This window comes from Coccinella septempunctata, chromosome 5 (genome assembly GCF_907165205.1).
Source record: "Coccinella septempunctata chromosome 5, icCocSept1.1, whole genome shotgun sequence".
Lineage (NCBI taxonomy): Eukaryota > Metazoa > Arthropoda > Insecta > Coleoptera > Coccinellidae > Coccinella > Coccinella septempunctata.
The window spans coordinates 4687105-4706207 of NC_058193.1; the positions used below are offsets into that span (position 1 = coordinate 4687105).

Genomic DNA, 19103 nt, shown 5'->3' on the forward strand with positions numbered 1-19103 from the left:
CTCTAAGACATCGAAAATTTTTTTTTAAATATCGAAAAATAATGCTCAAACATTTCGTAGAATATTTCATGAAATATTAATGACTTATTCGAAGAAATATTCCATGAAATATTTATTCAATATTGGAGAAATATTCGGCCAATGTTTCTAAAATTTCAATTTTGGATTGAAAATCTTGCACTGAAATATAAATGAAAGATTTTGTCAATGTTCCTTATAGGTTTGCTTGAAATATTTTATGTACATCCTAAGGGAATAATTGTTGAAAAATTTACAAAACATTTGTTACATATGTTCTGGTAGACATTAATATTTCTTTTCCTGAAATATTGCAGGAGCTTGCATAAATATTTCATAGAATATTTCATGAAATATAAATTCGTTGTTCGATGAAATATTCCATAGAATATTTGTGTCATATCAGGGAAATATTTGATCATTGCCTTCAAAATTATCTTGGCGTTGATATTTCCTAAACCTTTCGTAAATATTTCTAAGAAATCTTTCTTGAAAATATTTTGAAATGTTTCTCTGTAATATTCCATGCTGTGTGGGTCATGACTAGAAAGCAGCAGATGTTAAAATGAAATCTTACTTACGGATATAAACATAAATACCTAATTCATTTGAATTATTTGAAATTAAAAACATATATATGATCGTCAACCTGTTTCGATCATCAACAAAACTTGCTGTAGTTATGATGGAAATTTAAAAACACTAAAAATATCTTTCCTCTCTAACATCCAAAACATATTAATAACTACACATTGAACGATATTGGCACACGTCAACTGAAGATAGATGACTGACAATTATTGATCGTGTTCAAAAACATTTTACACATCTAATTATACTTACTTATTATATTTACAGTGTGAACAATCGTCAAATAACATTTTCAATGCGCAACTTAATCCTTAAGTACATATCTCACACAATCAAAGAGTCAAATAATTTTGGACATATACATATAAAGAGAAGGACAATTATAGTCGGTGGTCAATAAATTGGGTAAATGGTGACAAGTGTTAATTATTGCAGGAGGCTCAACAACAGTGTTCTTACCTTTTGTTCTTATATTTGTTTATAAGGATGTTGTAAATTCTACTCAAATTTTGGGTATCAGTTCTTTTATTAGTAGTATCATTGGCTTTTATATGTATCATTTCACTGATAGTACGTTTTCTGTAATTAGTTTCAGAATCTTCGATAGTGACATCTTTGAAATTGAATATATGACCGGTATTGATGTGATGTTCGACTAAAGCCGTCTTATTGTCGTCATCTTTCGACGAATGTGTGTTGCAACTGTATATATGCTGTTTAATTCTATTAGAGAGAAGCTGTTTGGTTTGACCTATATATGAACTATTGCAACCTGAACATGGTATCTTATATATAACGTTGGATTGTTTTTCTATAGGGAGTGGATCTTTAAGTTTAGTATAGAAGTTGTTCAGAGTGTTTTTGTTATAGCAGGCTAAGATGCAATTATGTTTCTTTGTTATGGTATTAATTCTTTCCGTGAGACCTCTTAAGTATGGAAAACTGCAATAAACTTTACTAGATTCTTCATTATCATTCGTACTATTCGTGGGGGTCATTAATTACCATTCTCAACATTCTCTCAACCAAAGGATAGGAACAGCTAAAAATTTAATATATAGGGCTTTCACACTAAGTGACCCTATATTCCACCAAGAAATTCACAACAAGATCACTTCTATATTGAGGCTTAATAACTATCCTGCTAGTTTAATTAGAAGGTTGATCAACCAACACCTGCAATCTCGCCCCAAGTCCACGATTAGTACGAATGATAATGAAGAATCTAGTAAAATTTATTGCAGTTTTCCATACTTAAGAGGTCTCACGGAAAGAATTAATACCATAACAAAGAAACATAACTATCGGAAAACGTTTGACTATAGCGTCGTTCACCATAAAACTTGAAGTAACACTAGCTACTGTATTATTTATGAGGCCGCGACTTTCTAACTGCCTCAGTCTTCCTTCTAGTCTGTCCTGCTTCATGCTCAATGCATGAATACTGGTCATTATTTTTTTCAACATACCTACAAAGAATACTATGCTCACTATCTCACTAAGAAAAGCTAATTTATAAATTCACTATTCAAGGGATAGTCAAGGCGATAAAGAGAGAGATTCTACCTAGAGACCTGCACTTGAATGCCTCATGTATTTTAGTATACCATAGGTATACTATACCATACTACTATACTACACATGTGTAGTGTTCATGCACATGTAAGTCTTATATTAGCTACTTATATTTACCATGCATGGAGAAGAGTATATCCCTTTCTGAATTTAGTTGCTCATCTATCTGAGTATCTGCAACTGTGGGCCCATTTTGAACTTGAGGTGACATACACAATGAAAGAGATGAAGGCAATGATTTAGAGGTGTTTTCATCTGTATTTTTTAATGTTTCATCGTATTCATCAGTTTCACTGTCTCTTGAATCTATCGAAATACTTTTATTTCTGTTCTCGAAAAAACTTGTTTTTCCCCTTGACTTGGGAATTTTGATTCTCTCAACATCACTCTCACTACTTGGTACATCTGAATCAGCCTTCATTTCAGCGTCTGCAACAGCTCCACTGTAATCTCCTACAAGAATACACATTGCATACGAATAAAAACGACAAAAAAGTGGCAGAAAATAGGACCAAGAAATAGATGGTAACGTTTATTCACATTCGTGGCGACGTTTCGCAAAGGTGTCCCTCCGCTTCTTCAGGCCTACAATTTATTAAGAGGAATATTTACATGGTATACATCAATCTGGATTGATGAGTAGATATTGTACATGGTAGTTTGAGTTATACTATTGTAGAGTTCTTTTAAGAAAGCTGGCCTGCCGTTTTTCTGTTTCCGAGTTATATTAATGGTTTTCTTGATCCTCTTCATCCTGACGTAATGTTTAACTTTTGCTTAAGTTGATACATGTTTTTGGTGAGTTAGTTGATGATTTTTGGTGAACTGTATACCATGTTAATACTACTTTTAATAAATTGCAGGCCTGAAGAAGCGGAGGGACACCTTTGCAAAACGTCGCCACGAATGTAAATAAACGTTACCATCTATTTCTTTGTCCTATTTCCTGCCACATTTTGAATTGAATTTTGAATGATTAGTGGTTGATTCAATTATCTGATAATTTTTTTACTGAAATCTTACCAAGACCTTGATAAGAAATTTTCTTTCTTCTTGCCCTGGATTTTTTCATTTTTTCAGCATCGCTACCTCCACTTAGTTCATCTAAATTAGCTTTGATTTCAGCCACAGCTTCAACATAATCATCTACAACAAATTTAACATATGAAATTTCAATAAGAATCGAGATTGAAATAACTTCCGGAATTCCATTTAATTTGTTCGTAGGGAAAGAAAAAAAATAATTCAAACCCCATTGCGATGTTCAAATTAAGGAACATGTATTAGTTAGTTTAGAAATATCAACCTTTGCTTTTTATAAAATCAACTTGATAGTCTTCCCAATCCTCTGAGGGATCTTCCAGTTGTAAAATAGCTCTTCGAATTTTCTCCGTATTTTTGTAAGGTGGCCACAATAGAGTTGAATTATTATTCATCATCCATTTACTTGGAACCACTCTTTTTTCATTATTCTCGTCTACAATGATTGCGTATTTCTTCATTGTTATCAGTAACTATAAAAAAACATAATCATTATTAAAAAAATTACATGAAGATAGATTCCACCTCAAATATTTCACAATACTATGTTAAGTTTATTTTAAGAAAAAAATTACCATCAAGCTAAAAATTTTCACTTTACATATATCCGATACTTACGGAGTGTGTCATGGATAAGTTTGATAAATAAAACTAAAGAAACTGAACATCAAACTACCACAAAAGTAGTTTTTGTAATAGCGAAACACCTTTAAAGGTACCTCCACACCACTATAGTGGTGTGGAGGGTATTCCTTTCATAAGTAGTGGCAACAAAACTTATCGGTAGTAAAAATGATGTAGTTCAGTTTCTTTTGTTTAATTATGGATTTTCACCAAGGGCAATTCAATATTGAATAAATTTAGTAAAGTTTGCATTGAACTTGAGTTCATCAAAGACCGCGACTATATACAAACAATTGGAAAATGTTTTCAGAGCAGCTATAATACTTTGTTACATCACAAATATAGGTACAGCAGCCTTAAATCCTAAGCGATAAAAATTTTAAAATACAAAAAAAAAGCAGTAGCATTATTCAAATATCAGAAGGTAACCAAGCCAAAATACAGCCACTTTTTAATGTTACATTTGTGGTGTAGGAGAATAGAAGAGTCACCCCTAGGAAATATAAGCCAAATTCGTTAGCTTTAGCTCAGAGGGAGAGGACTTACTTTGTAAAAAAAATTGATGTACAGCAACTAATTTCTGAATACTAAAAATTTAATTATTTTTCTACACCAAAAATGTGATGAAAGAAAAAACTTAGGCCTTACGCATATGATTGATTTTTTTTCACTTCTAGAGCTACAAGCTAAAAAATTTGATTGATGTCACCACGCATCTACCAATGGAGATAACATTGAAATTACAACAAGAATTTGACATTTTTCTCATTTATTATGGATTGTGGTATGTATAATAGGAAATGTTATGAATTCTGTAACACCAGGAATTTTGAAAATTTTTGCATAAATCATTTCACAAGGCCAATCCTCAATAATATCACTTTCCTTAACCCTATTAATGCATAATACACCACTAGAAAAATTTCCGACAGTATAGAGATCGTTTACTTTGCAATACTTTTGGCCGATCAAATATAATATTCCATCACTTTTACCTATGTTTAATACATTGACAACAGTACCATCAACGAGCAGAACAAAATTATTTCTATCGTCTTTGATATTTATATTCCACGAATTCATTTTCAACTGTTTGAATTGTTCATCAAACCTACGGTGATCCGTAACAATTCCGTTGAAGTGCACTTTATAGGCTTCAACTGTATTATTGTTCAAGATTGGGAGACTCCTTATTACTAATATATTTTCATATTCCACAAGTCTTCTTGATATTTGTTGCAATGGCTTATGGCCTTTCCTAACTAATTTTTTTAACGAACAAATAAAATTTTCGAATGGAAATGAGCTGAAAGAATCTAAAGGTCCATATTTACGAACATCTTTAGATAAGTGTATCAAATTATGAATATTGAATGATACATTTTCGGCACCGTATATTCTTTGAAAACCGATTACATATTCCAGTAATAGAGATTCAGCGTAAGCTATATTATCATTATTTTTCACTAACTTTGGATTAGATAATATAGTAATGGCCACGTGGAGCATTAGGAAATTAAAATAAACGTTTGACGGTAGAACGTCCTGCAAAATAACTGGTCCAAAATATAATAAAAAATGCCTGAATTCCGCAGCCTTCCAAAGCTTCCAAAACTTCAAAGATCTGGACCGTCTGTTAAATTCAAATGGTAAGTGGTGTTTCAAATTTTCCAACCTTTCCGAAATTATGTTGATCTGTGAAGCGGATAACTTATAATTTTTATTTCCCCTTCCCTTTTCTCCTAACCAAAGTCTGATTTTCTGTTTCATTATACCCAAATATACTAAATGCATACTATCGAGAGGTACATTTGTTATCAATCCTACGTCTGGTAGAGTATTCAGTATACTTGACCCTTTTTGATAATCGCCCAAATACTCGCAGTTTTCGAATGCCTCGTCAGTTCTTAGATTAACAGTGCAATATTTTTTTTAAATATTAATATCTGCTACGGGAAAGCAAACTGATGAGTGGAATTCTCCTTCTATAGTGCACTTACTGCAACTATGGTAACCACTATGATATTTAGTATTCAAAATGAACGATTTAGCCGGGGCGTCACAGATGATAGCATGTATTTTTATTTGAAATATTTCACTATTAATTTCGAAACCATTAACGCAAACCGCAGTAGCTTCTTCTACGAATTTTCTAAGGAACACATTAGGATCTTTAGGCTTACTAACGCCATGATAAAGTCCGATAACAAAAACATTTTCAAATTCGGAATCTTTACACAATATGGTCCAAAGACCTTTTTCGGCTGAAGAACCTAAAGGAGCTCCGTCCACATGAACCATAACTTTTATAGAATTTGTTTTATGATCAGAAGCATTTCGATTTTCTACAATTATCTTTAGTGCATTGCTGAAGCCAATGTGACAATAATGACCGTCGTCCATATTGACAATATTTGTAGATAGCGGAGTTTTCAACAAAGTTCGAGGATCCTTAGGAAACACAGTGTCAGTGAAGGCGTTCAATATGGCTAATAGAGCTTTCAGAGCATTGTGGTGAATTTTATACGATTTCGCCCATTCAATAATAGCATCTCGAAATTTCCGACCATCAACATCTCCATTGTTTAATAAACAAAAATAGTCTTCAACGCCAGCATAATCATTATCATCTTCTGGAATACTATCTGCATCAGAATCACTATACCGATAAGTTGAATCCAAATCATCAGCACTCAAATTGCTAGTAGTAGAGTTGTCAAAATAAATAGTAGGCGTTGTAAAATTACAATTTGAAGAACGCATTTCCTGCGGCAATGAATGAATGTTATTTTTTGAATTTTCATTGGGTATACAAATATGAGCTTCTTGTGTAATAGAGATTTTATCGATACTGGGAGCGTGTGTAACAACTTCATCAATGAAATAATCACTTGACTGGGAACACTGGCCTGTTTCTTCAAGAAATGATGGTCGAGTTTCGATACATTTTAAATAGTCTTCAGTTTTTTTCTGCGCTAATCGCTGAATGTGTCTTGAACTTGTGGGTAAAGTTCCTTTTCGAGTTCTCGGCATTTTCTGAATATTCACCTATCGATACCAAAATGAAGAATTATATTTCAATTTTCAACTATAGAATCATTCTACGGATCAAAAAAAAAATCTTCATCAGGGCTCTGAAATGGTACAACAAGAACTACAAAAATCTCAAAAAATATACAAACACAGAATACATAAGTGAGGAAACTTGTTCGGAAAATTATCGACTTACATTTTCACTGTGTGGTTCCCTTGTCAATTATTAAAATTTTGGAGATGACAACAACTGCTTTTATGGAAGACTTTGAAAAGACAGAGGTCAACAAATTAGATGTTCTGGAGTTTGCGCAGATCATGAGATCAAATTACACAAGTAGGTCTGAACAACAAACTTCAATATATTTTTGATTTTTCCAATTAATAAGTAGTACGCAGTATACAAATTTTTCATGTCGTTTCGTTTATTGATGGAATTTTTGTCCTGCCTTATGGATATCATTTCATCCAATGACCGTTTTTTTTATTTGTTTGTCTACCTAATATTCCCACTGAGCCAAGATCAAAATTAAAGGAAGTGAAAATGTAAGTTTGTAATTTTCAGAACAAGTTTCCTCACTATGTATTGTGTGTTTATATAATTTTTAAGATTATTTTAGTTCATGTTGTACCATTTTAGAGCCCTAATGAAGACTTTAAATCGTGGACCTAGCCTAATGAAGACTTTATATCGTGGACCTAGAAACCTGTGGAAAATCATTCATAGGTCTCATCATTATTCATCGAAAAAACAGAATGTTAGAGGCTTGTCCGAAATATCACTCATTACCAATTAAAAACGTTTTCTCGTAACGGATTTATGAAACGGGACTTCCCCGGTTTTCGCTTCGCTAGTTTATTATGGTGTTATGCTTGCCTATATGATATATCGGTTAATCGGCACCTAAATATTTTGGAATGATAGTGTAAAATGTAAATTGAATAATGGGTTTTCCTACTAGCGTTTCGAAAGTATTACTTTTCCACACGCATTGACGTTCGGAAAGTAGTATAGAAACAACACAATTTACAATTGATATTCTGTGGTTTTGACTGATAAACCTAGAAAAAAATATCGAAGTTATCAAAATATATTGGAAAAATGCAATTTAAAAAAATTAATTCCTCCTAAACTACGAGCCTGCCGGAGTTGAGATTGGTACCTATCGATTCCTTATGAAAAACTGCATGTAAAAAGAATTACAAACAAAAACGATCATCGTCCGTGAAGTTGGGTTGTACCACTTCATAATAAAATCAGTTTTTTTGAAACAAAACAAAATTAAGCCAATCTGCATATAACGAACACCTGCAGACCAGCTGGGAATGATTTGAAGAAAAGACATGAAACCGAAAGGTTGAATGTTAAGTTGCTCCATCTAAAAATACTTTCAATCATGTTGACTGTGGTGCGCAATGAGATGCAACTGTACTGACTGTTCCTAATAATTTCAATGTAGTTCTAGCTAAATCGTTTTTCAAACTCCCTGTATCTCAGAAGCGAAGCAACTCCGGACGTATATATGTTCATAGGAACGTTTTTTCTAAACGATCTAGGCTAAGGAAACACCTTTTAAAATTTCGTACCGAAGTAGAAAAGATCCAAACACAGAATTAAGAAAAGCACACAGATAACGACAATTAGTCCATCAATTATTCGTTGAATATCATGATCATTTAGGTTTATACAGGGAAAAAAAGGAATAGCATGAGAAATTGCACAAAAGCAGAGTTGGTAACTGAAATAATCTGTGCACGAGCATAACACATAAACTCACTGATTCATTGATTAATTAATAAAGTACATCAATAATCAATTACAAATAATGCAATAAGTTCATGGTTCATGCACGTGTACACGAATACGAATAGATGTCATAACACGTGAATAAAAAAAATGGAAATAAGGTACTTACCTAGAATTATGTAGGAAATCAGATTGCTCTTCCCAACACACAATGAAAACAACACAGTACAATAATAATAAGAAATTGATTCTGTGTGCAAACTGCAATACGAAAATTGAAAATGGCAGCCGCGTCAGTCGGAAGCTTCCAGCTTTTTACTTGAATAGGCTTGCGCTCTAAATAGTAAATGGACTGCATGCTTCTGACTAGTTTTCAGCGTTGCCAGGTCTGTAAATTTTTATTCTCCAGTAATACAGTATGGGAGATTAGAGAAACTCCTCACTCAACTATATACCCCAAAATGTTTTGTTGCCAGGCAGATTTCGAATGAAATACCCCAGATTTTTATTTTTAATCAAGCATTTAAGAAAATTGTTGTAGAGAGAATCGAATGAAATAATACAGGGGTCGTGACAGTAGTCTATAGAGAATATGATACAAAGTAAGAATTCTATTTTCAAAATTATTCATTTCTTCCAGCTCAGCAGGTGCGTGAATTTGAAACTATTTTGTATTCAGAATAATACAGGATTTATAAATGTTCGAAACATCTTAGTGGCAGTCAATTTTGAAATTATATATGATATTTAGTTTAACGGCCCTGAGTAAAGAACGGCATGAAATAATTCAAAGCAAAATTCGATATTACAATCATTTATGAAGACCCTCTAATGGATTTGCAAACATTAGAAATGAAATGTAGGGAATAATCATCAAACGTGGCATCGCTGCTGCCGTTGGGCAGCTGGCTCTAGATAGCCGCTTCGGCGCAAGCCGAATCAGAGGTCGTCGCTGGCCGAATGGATAATTTATTAAATTCTTACTGCTGTTGCGGAGTAAAGCTACATTCACAATCAATTCACGGGCCGAAGTGCACTTCGGCAAGGAAGCTTAGCAGATGGCGTTCTCCGTTACCATTCACAATAAAATTCAAGACAAAATTTCTTGCAAGTTGCAAACTATCACTTCGGCAAGGAATTTCGTGCCGGCTATAGATGATGCTGATGCTTATGTTTTGATCAGTTACATTTTTGATTCATTTGAGTATTTGGTTCCAAGATTATTGCGAATGGTAAATTTCGTGCCGAAGTGCACTTCGGCCCGCGAATTGATTGTGAATGCAGCTTAAAGCGCGCGGGCCACAGATACCTCTGATTTGAAAATATGGGATTGGATAAGAGAGTAGCCTTATATTGTTCTGTTCTAAACTCTTTTCTCTTTGATTTATTGTGTTTAGAAGTTGAAGAAAAAATTATTTTTATAAAGCGCACAATCCCTATCTCATAAATTCTCAATAATTCAGTCGCGTCTTCTACAGTTGTTGTAATTCCTAAAGATAAACCCATGAATTTTTTTTCAGATCTTTTCGATTCTTACATTTGACTCGAAAGATAAATATATTGAATCCAGCACATTTTGTGTCTCGACTTTTTCGACGAACAATTTCAGGAGAAAAAGCTAAAAACAGAAATGATGACAAATATTGTGATCTGCTCTTCTCGATGTAAATGACAATTCAATAAATAGCATTATGCCGAATAAAACAATTTTTTTGCTCATCAATAGGCAGTACCTTTGAGGGAAAGGGATTTGGAACAAGACATATGAAAGGCCCCCATGCAGGCCTTGCAAAAATATATTAATATATATGTTTGTTGCTTATAATATATTGATGGTACATTACTTCTGTGAAGTCAATGGAAGATATTTACAATGTTCTTTTAATTGTAAGGTAGATTGTTTCAGTGTATTTCATGAACATGAACTTCGTTTTCCCCCAGAAATAATTTTAAGGAACTTTTGAGATATCTCCCTAACATATTAATGAATTATTCACTTGTAATACCCTTTGAAGGATATATTTGAAGGAATACTCCATGAAATATTTATTTCATTTTCGTCCAACGATTTTAAGATTTGAAATTTCTGGATTGAAAACCTTGCACCGAAAATATTGATGAGAGTTCTGCACTAAAATATTAATGAAAGTTTTGGTCAATATTTCTTATAGCTACTTTTGAAATATTTAATTAAGATCCCGCCGGAATATTTGTTGAAAAAATTTTTAAACTTATTTTGCGCATCTGTCCTCTAAGACATCGAAATTTTGTTTTAAAATATCGCAAAATAATGCTTACACATTTCGTAGAATATTTCATGAAATATTCATGACTTATTCGGAGAAATATTTCATGAAATATTTATTCACTATTGGAGAAATATTCGGTCAATGTTTTTGAAATTTAAATTTTCGATTGAGGATCTTGCACTGAAATATTATTGAGAGATTTTGTCCATGTTCCATATAGGTATGTTTGAAATATTTAATGTACATCCTAACGGAATATTTGTTGAAAAATTTATGAAAATTTTTTTACATATGTCCTGGAACACTGAATATTTCTTTTCCTGAAATATTGCAGAAGCTCGCATAAATATTTCGTAGAATATTCCATGAAATATATATTCGATGTTCGATAAAATATTCCTTAAAATATTTCTGTCATATCAGAGAAATATTTGTCCAATGCTTTCAAGATTTCAATTATGGGTTGCAAATCTTGCACTAAAATATTAATGAAAGTTTTTGTCAATATTCCTTAAAGCTATGCTTGGGATATTTAATAAAGTTCCCGACGAAATATTTGTTGGAATGTTGTTGGAAGTTTTTTTGCGTATATGTCCTCTAAGACATCGAAAATTTTTTTTTAAATATCGAAAAATAATGCTCAAACATTTCGTAGAATATTTCATGAAATATTAATGACTTATTCGAAGAAATATTCCATGAAATATTTATTCAATATTGGAGAAATATTCGGCCAATGTTTCTAAAATTTCAATTTTGGATTGAAAATCTTGCACTGAAATATAAATGAAAGATTTTGTCAATGTTCCTTATAGGTTTGCTTGAAATATTTTATGTACATCCTAAGGGAATAATTGTTGAAAAATTTACAAAACATTTGTTACATATGTTCTGGTAGACATTAATATTTCTTTTCCTGAAATATTGCAGGAGCTTGCATAAATATTTCATAGAATATTTCATGAAATATAAATTCGTTGTTCGATGAAATATTCCATAGAATATTTGTGTCATATCAGGGAAATATTTGATCATTGCCTTCAAAATTATCTTGGCGTTGATATTTCCTAAACCTTTCGTAAATATTTCTAAGAAATCTTTCTTGAAAATATTTTGAAATGTTTCTCTGTAATATTCCATGCTGTGTGGGTCATGACTAGAAAGCAGCAGATGTTAAAATGAAATCTTACTTACGGATATAAACATAAATACCTAATTCATTTGAATTATTTGAAATTAAAAACATATATATGATCGTCAACCTGTTTCGATCATCAACAAAACTTGCTGTAGTTATGATGGAAATTTAAAAACACTAAAAATATCTTTCCTCTCTAACATCCAAAACATATTAATAACTACACATTGAACGATATTGGCACACGTCAACTGAAGATAGATGACTGACAATTATTGATCGTGTTCAAAAACATTTTACACATCTAATTATACTTACTTATTATATTTACAGTGTGAACAATCGTCAAATAACATTTTCAATGCGCAACTTAATCCTTAAGTACATATCTCACACAATCAAAGAGTCAAATAATTTTGGACATATACATATAAAGAGAAGGACAATTATAGTCGGTGGTCAATAAATTGGGTAAATGGTGACAAGTGTTAATTATTGCAGGAGGCTCAACAACAGTGTTCTTACCTTTTGTTCTTATATTTGTTTATAAGGATGTTGTAAATTCTACTCAAATTTTGGGTATCAGTTCTTTTATTAGTAGTATCATTGGCTTTTATATGTATCATTTCACTGATAGTACGTTTTCTGTAATTAGTTTCAGAATCTTCGATAGTGACATCTTTGAAATTGAATATATGACCGGTATTGATGTGATGTTCGACTAAAGCCGTCTTATTGTCGTCATCTTTCGACGAATGTGTGTTGCAACTGTATATATGCTGTTTAATTCTATTAGAGAGAAGCTGTTTGGTTTGACCTATATATGAACTATTGCAACCTGAACATGGTATCTTATATATAACGTTGGATTGTTTTTCTATAGGGAGTGGATCTTTAAGTTTAGTATAGAAGTTGTTCAGAGTGTTTTTGTTATAGCAGGCTAAGATGCAATTATGTTTCTTTGTTATGGTATTAATTCTTTCCGTGAGACCTCTTAAGTATGGAAAACTGCAATAAACTTTACTAGATTCTTCATTATCATTCGTACTATTCGTGGGGGTCATTAATTACCATTCTCAACATTCTCTCAACCAAAGGATAGGAACAGCTAAAAATTTAATATATAGGGCTTTCACACTAAGTGACCCTATATTCCACCAAGAAATTCACAACAAGATCACTTCTATATTGAGGCTTAATAACTATCCTGCTAGTTTAATTAGAAGGTTGATCAACCAACACCTGCAATCTCGCCCCAAGTCCACGATTAGTACGAATGATAATGAAGAATCTAGTAAAATTTATTGCAGTTTTCCATACTTAAGAGGTCTCACGGAAAGAATTAATACCATAACAAAGAAACATAATTGCATCTTAGCCTGCTATAACAAAAACACTCTGAACAACTTCTATACTAAACTTAAAGATCCACTCCCTATAGAAAAACAATCCAACGTTATATATAAGATACCATGTTCAGGTTGCAATAGTTCATATATAGGTCAAACCAAACAGCTTCTCTCTAATAGAATTAAACAGCATATATACAGTTGCAACACACATTCGTCGAAAGATGACGACAATAAGACGGCTTTAGTCGAACATCACATCAATACCGGTCATATATTCAATTTCAAAGATGTCACTATCGAAGATTCTGAAACTAATTACAGAAAACGTACTATCAGTGAAATGATACATATAAAAGCCAATGATACTATTAATAAAAGAACTGATACCCAAAATTTGAGTAGAATTTACAACATCCTTATAAACAAATATAAGAACAAAAGGTAAGAACACTGTTGTTGAGCCTCCTGCAATAATTAACACTTGTCACCATTTACCCAATTTATTGACCACCGACTATAATTGTCCTTCTCTTTATATGTATATGTCCAAAATTATTTGACTCTTTGATTGTGTGAGATATGTACTTAAGGATTAAGTTGCGCATTGAAAATGTTATTTGACGATTGTTCACACTGTAAATATAATAAGTAAGTATAATTAGATGTGTAAAATGTTTTTGAACACGATCAATAATTGTCAGTCATCTATCTTCAGTTGACGTGTGCCAATATCGTTCAATGTGTAGTTATTAATATGTTTTGGATGTTAGAGAGGAAAGATATTTTTAGTGTTTTTAAATTTCCATCATAACTACAGCAAGTTTTGTTGATGATCGAAACAGGTTGACGATCATATATATGTTTTTAATTTCAAATAATTCAAATGAATTAGGTATTTATGTTTATATCCGTAAGTAAGATTTCATTTTAACATCTGCTGCTTTCTAGTCATGATTAAGGACAACCCAATTGTTTTGTATGTGATCAAACAATAAATGTCCGAAACGTCGACAAAATTCAACTGGGCTTAATTCCCCCTTTTACCAGTATACATAGTCCAATATAGCCACGATTCTCAAATTCAATATTATCAAGAATGGACATGAATCATCCCACTAATTACAAAAATTGTTTGTTTTGATTAAAATTTTATTTTTTATAACTCATCTCAATACAGGGTGCTCCGTTTTTTCCCTGTATATAATTGAATTTATGAATTTCTTGTCAAATTTTAAGGTAATTGTGGTATGACAAGGTGGGTTATAAGAAATAAAATTTCAATCGATTACAGACAAGTTTTGTATTTAACTTTTTCAACGACCTCCTTTAGTTTCCACAATAAGCTATAGGGACACTTCAACCTAGACACCTAGTACAAATATAAGCTTTTGCGAGCTGAAAATCTACCCATAATCAAACAAGGTTTTAGCCTTGAACACTATTGAGTTCGGTTTATATTGTGCCTCTCAGATTATGATCCCGTATCCAAACAAAAGCTTTATTTTTCATGATCTGCTCTTAACTGAAAACTATTAACAATATAAATTCCTGTGAATTGAACAAGTTTGTGAGAAATGAACTGTTATTATAGAACTGTGCATTTCACTTATCAAAACGAAAACAGATAAAACCAAAACTATGGCACTACAACGATAATGAACTCAACAAATTCAGCAGGACATGTATGGTGAAATAATGAAGAATTTTCAAGAGAGATATAGAGAAAATCGAAGTTAATCTAATGTAAGAGACGGCTTAAAGAATTCAAAAACAACTACGAAACTAGAATCTCACCTTGGAGAACGATCAATGTGTGATAAATTGAATGACAACTTCATTCTATAGTTCGAAAATTATTTCCAAGAAGTGATAGCAGCAATGGATTTCAAAGAGAACAATAACAATATGAAACAAGCGAAGAGTTCTCTTACCCTTCTACTCGTTCGAAAACCTATCCCTATACAGGCTGGGCAAAATTCGTTGTCTACTGAAGGGATCTCGAGAACTATAGCAGCTAGAATAAAACGGATGACACATTCTCTAGCTCTGTTTTCCTTTCTATTCTTAATCTGAAAACACATCCAGCCTAACGGTCATAGATTTGGAATTATGAACGAAAATTGAGAAATTGTCATTTTTAATGAAGCTGAATAACTCGCTTATTCGAACTCTTATTCGAAATCCGTTGTTACAATCTACAGGCACTTTTTCATGAGGAATTCGAAAATGATATTAAGACATTTTTCGATCCAAGCATTTTCGAAATACCAAAGGTATTTCTGATTTTTCAAATGTAAACTATAGTTGAAAGTTCCTTCATCTTGCTCCAATTTTTTTGCTGATTTCAAAAATGTATCATATGTTGCTATTCACATAAATACAACGTAAAAAAAAAATCAATACTTTTTCCTGCTTTTCGATTTTCTGTTGAATTATAAGTAGGCTGGGTTACCATAGCAACCGTTAAATATGCATTATATTTTGTGAACCTGGGCCTCTATGACTTGAATCACGGATTGCTGAATAAATATTTCGATGAGTAATTTGCTATCGTTTGTTTTTGTTCTCGCGATGTTTGGCATGCTTATCTTATGATGGTTCGTTGACAGATGTACCTATTTTTCATCATCTTACTTCTGTAATGAATTTGATTTATAATATAACTGTCTCGTGAAGATTCTTTCACAAATAGAAAAAAGATAATTGAATACATCTTCTTCTTTAATAATCGGACGAAACTCTTTTACTCTCATTGAAAAGGTATCGATCTTGATATCGATATATAAAAAAAATAATTATTCGTCAGTTGGTGATTCCTATCGCAGAAGGTTAAGTTCACATAGGATTATGTGGAGTTCACGAACGATAATGCATTTTCAACGGTCGCTATGGTTACGCCAGCCTACTGAAAATTCAAGAGTGAATCGAAAAGCAGGAAAAAGTATTGAATTTGTTTTCTTACGTTATATTCATGTGAATAGGGACATATGATACATATGATACAGCAAAAAAATTGCAGCAAGATGAATGAAATTTCAACTATAGTTTACATTTGAAAAATCAGAAATCCCTTTCGTATCTCGAAAATGACTAGTTCGAAAAATTTTTTGATATCATATTCGAATTCCTCATAAAAAAGTGCCAGTAGAATGTAACAACGGATTTCGCATACGAGTTCAAATAAGCGCTTCATTAAAAGTGACAATTTCTCAATTTTCGTTCATAACTCAAAATCTATGAACGTTAGGCTGGATCTGTTTTCAGTTTTGGATTAGTCAAGAAAAAAGAGCTCGGGAATGTGGCGTCCGTTTTCTTTTAGCTGCTATAGTTCTCGAGATCCCCTCAATAGACAACCGATTTTGCCCACCCTGTACAATAAACTGCTTCGTGATGCTCTCGTATACAAAGAAGGGCGGTGAACGCAAATGATCAAGATATTGTCATTTATTTTCCATTATCATAATATGTTGAATCATAGAATAGAAAAATGATTTATTTCAAACACGCCATAATGCATAAAGTTATCATGAATGCTTTTAAATATATTCCTTGAAAAGTTACGGTACTTTCAACATAAAGGGTTAATTCTGACAGTTCCACGTATTGACCGCTAATTGCTTTTTAATGCCCTTTCACAATATTCTTCTCCCTCCACAATACCTTACCATTTAAGTGCAGGACGGAGTCCTTTGGCTTCAGTATATCTCTTGAAGTTTCGAAGTGCAGCATTTTTTCTTGAGTGTGATTTCTGTCAATCTTAAATTTGTGTTTTGAGAACTTGTTGGTCAAACAAAATTTTGCAGTAAGTATGAAAGCGTTCATTTGAAATTCATAAAATCTAATCAATATTGTCTGGTGCATTTTTCTTCAACAGTTACCATAAAATATTCATGATACTTTCATTCTTGTTGGTTGGCATATATTTTCAAATAACTCAAAGTAGGTAGTAGATAAATACTAAATATTTTCATGAATAAAATCTGTTCTAGAATAAATTATGATTATGAAATCTTTCATCACAAACAATTAAATTGTTATATTGGTTATTTTTCTATGATACCGCGATTGCAATCACATATTTCTAGTTTCCTGGAACGAGTAAAATAGCTTGTGAATTATGTGTGACGGAATTTTGTTTGTATAGATGATTTTCAAAGCTTGCTGTGAAATCAAAATACTCTTTATCAAGATTATTGATGACAATCTTGCTTTTTTCTGGATTTGTTCTAAGAGTTATTTCAATTATTTTCAGATATGCCACGACTTGTGTCACGAGCAACTACAAGGAAGCACATCATGAGGGAAGTGTATGACTACTCACCACCTGCCGAAAATCAGCAAATAGTGAAAATAACGGCAAGCAAAGGGAACAATCTACACGAAATAGAGACCGCAGATAAAACCAGATTTCTTGTGTCCATGCCAATGAGATACCGCCACTACATGTGGGTTAAACGTGGTAGTTTTGTCATAATACAACCTATTCACGAAGGTGTTAAGGTCAAAGGTGAAATTGTTAGAGTTTTGATCCCCCAACAAATAAAGAATTTCAAGGAAGACAAAATATGGCCTGCTGCGTTCTATGACAAACAAGAATTGGAGGAGAGTGATGATGATAATGACGATGATATCCCAATGAATACTAACAGAGTACAAGCAATGATCGAAATTTACAGTGACAGTGATTCCAGTGAAGATGATCCTAGTGATAACGATCAGAGTGACGATGATGATAGTGTTGGTGAAACGTAACCACCTTCGAAATTACTTATTCGAAAACCTGTATAGAATGTAAATATAATTAAGGAATTGCTGATTAATAAATTTTTCTGAAAATCTCCAAATTTGAATTCTTTCATTTCAATATGAATTTTTAATTCTTCCTAAAGTAGGTTATGAAATTTCACTGCCGTTCGATGTTTTGTAACTGAACATGGCACTCAGCTTGTAACAGATTGACGATATGTGAATAAGTATATCAGTAAACCAGTGGCGAATCAATAAAACTGGGACTCCCAGAACAAAACAAATTTTAGGCCTCTACTTTGTTGGATATATGTAGTATATTTTTTCGGAATTCATATATTCATTTAGTGATGATTTTCATTTGTGGGATAGCAGCAATATTCAATTAAATCGTAAATTCTTTTTTCTTGCTCAAGCGAGAAGAGAAAGGTGGTTTAAGATGCATTTTTTCTTATTCAATTTATTTCGATTTCAAGTAGGTAATGCCAATATTTCAAGAAATTTCTGATTACAGTAGGTATCTTAATTGTGAAATTATATATTGTCGAGTGAAATTCTGAGTCAAAATTGAAGATCTATAAACTGTTGATGATCTTCCATATATTTATACACTATTTCATCTCTAATTTATATATTTTCAAATTCGTAAGCCTTTTATAATATTTATTCATAGTTTTTTCACTAACGTATTATTGAATTTCAGTTCTCCTGATGAAGAGATTCTAAACAAATAATCTCGAAAGCTCGAGCAAGAAAAAAGAGTTCACGATTTAATTATTGATTTCTGCTATCATATATATTCATATTATCCTGATTCTCTATAGGTACCGAAGTACCCCTAAGAAGCTCCGAAAGCTTGTGGGAGTTCGGAGAATCAGTTGTGTTCTGTGTAGGCTTTGTTACTGTGTCCTTACGCCACCTTAGGCACAGCACTGTTAATTTGAACCCAACAGTGAATGGCATCCCGTAACAGTATGGACTAGAAAATT

The 19103-nt window shown here is 32.3% G+C and overlaps 3 protein-coding genes across 3 annotated transcripts in view; 2 read left to right on the plus strand and 1 right to left on the minus strand.

The window, feature by feature from the left end:
* LOC123314349 (probable RNA-binding protein EIF1AD) overlaps positions 1–18120 on the plus strand; it is a 30932-nt gene extending 12812 nt beyond the window's left edge. Inside the window, exon 2 of the mRNA XM_044899599.1 lies at positions 17621–18120. Coding sequence (XP_044755534.1) covers positions 17623–18120 — 498 coding nt within the window. The 5' untranslated portion in view covers positions 17621–17622. The remainder of the gene's footprint in view (positions 1–17620) is intronic.
* On the minus strand, positions 1065–3885 carry LOC123313202. Its single transcript, XM_044897962.1, has 5 exons — positions 3491–3885; positions 3208–3330; positions 2302–2637; positions 1878–2078; positions 1065–1381 (listed from the first exon to the last, which is right to left on the minus strand). The coding sequence occupies exons 1-5, from the start codon at positions 3684–3686 to the stop codon at positions 1065–1067; spliced, it is 1173 nt and encodes a 390-aa protein (XP_044753897.1). The 5' UTR covers positions 3687–3885.
* LOC123313203 lies at positions 7123–14396 on the plus strand. The gene is made up of 3 exons (XM_044897963.1): positions 7123–7219; positions 13044–14260; positions 14317–14396. Exons 1-2 carry the CDS (start codon positions 7123–7125, stop codon positions 13811–13813), a joined length of 867 nt encoding a protein of 288 aa, XP_044753898.1. The 3' UTR covers positions 13814–14260; positions 14317–14396.
* Positions 18121–19103: the final 983 nt, after the last annotated feature.

What these genes read in the sequence shown, in the direction of transcription:
- LOC123313202 (XM_044897962.1), bottom strand. Translation starts at nt 3,686, where the DNA reads ATGAAGAAATACGCAATCATTGTAGACGAGAATAATGAAAAAAGAGTG. An exon ending in AATTTCTTATCAAGGTCTTG is followed by an intron (nt 2,638 to 3,207) that starts GTAAGATTTCAG and finishes GTATTCTTGTAG; the next exon opens with GAGATTACAGTGGAGCTGTT. An exon ending in TTATGGTATTAATTCTTTCC is followed by an intron (nt 1,382 to 1,877) that starts GTGAGACCTCTT and finishes TACCATGTTCAG; the next exon opens with GTTGCAATAGTTCATATATA.
- LOC123313203 (XM_044897963.1), top strand. Translation starts at nt 7,123, where the DNA reads ATGACAACAACTGCTTTTATGGAAGACTTTGAAAAGACAGAGGTCAAC. An exon ending in CATGAGATCAAATTACACAA is followed by an intron (nt 7,220 to 13,043) that starts GTAGGTCTGAAC and finishes AAACTTTACTAG; the next exon opens with ATTCTTCATTATCATTCGTA.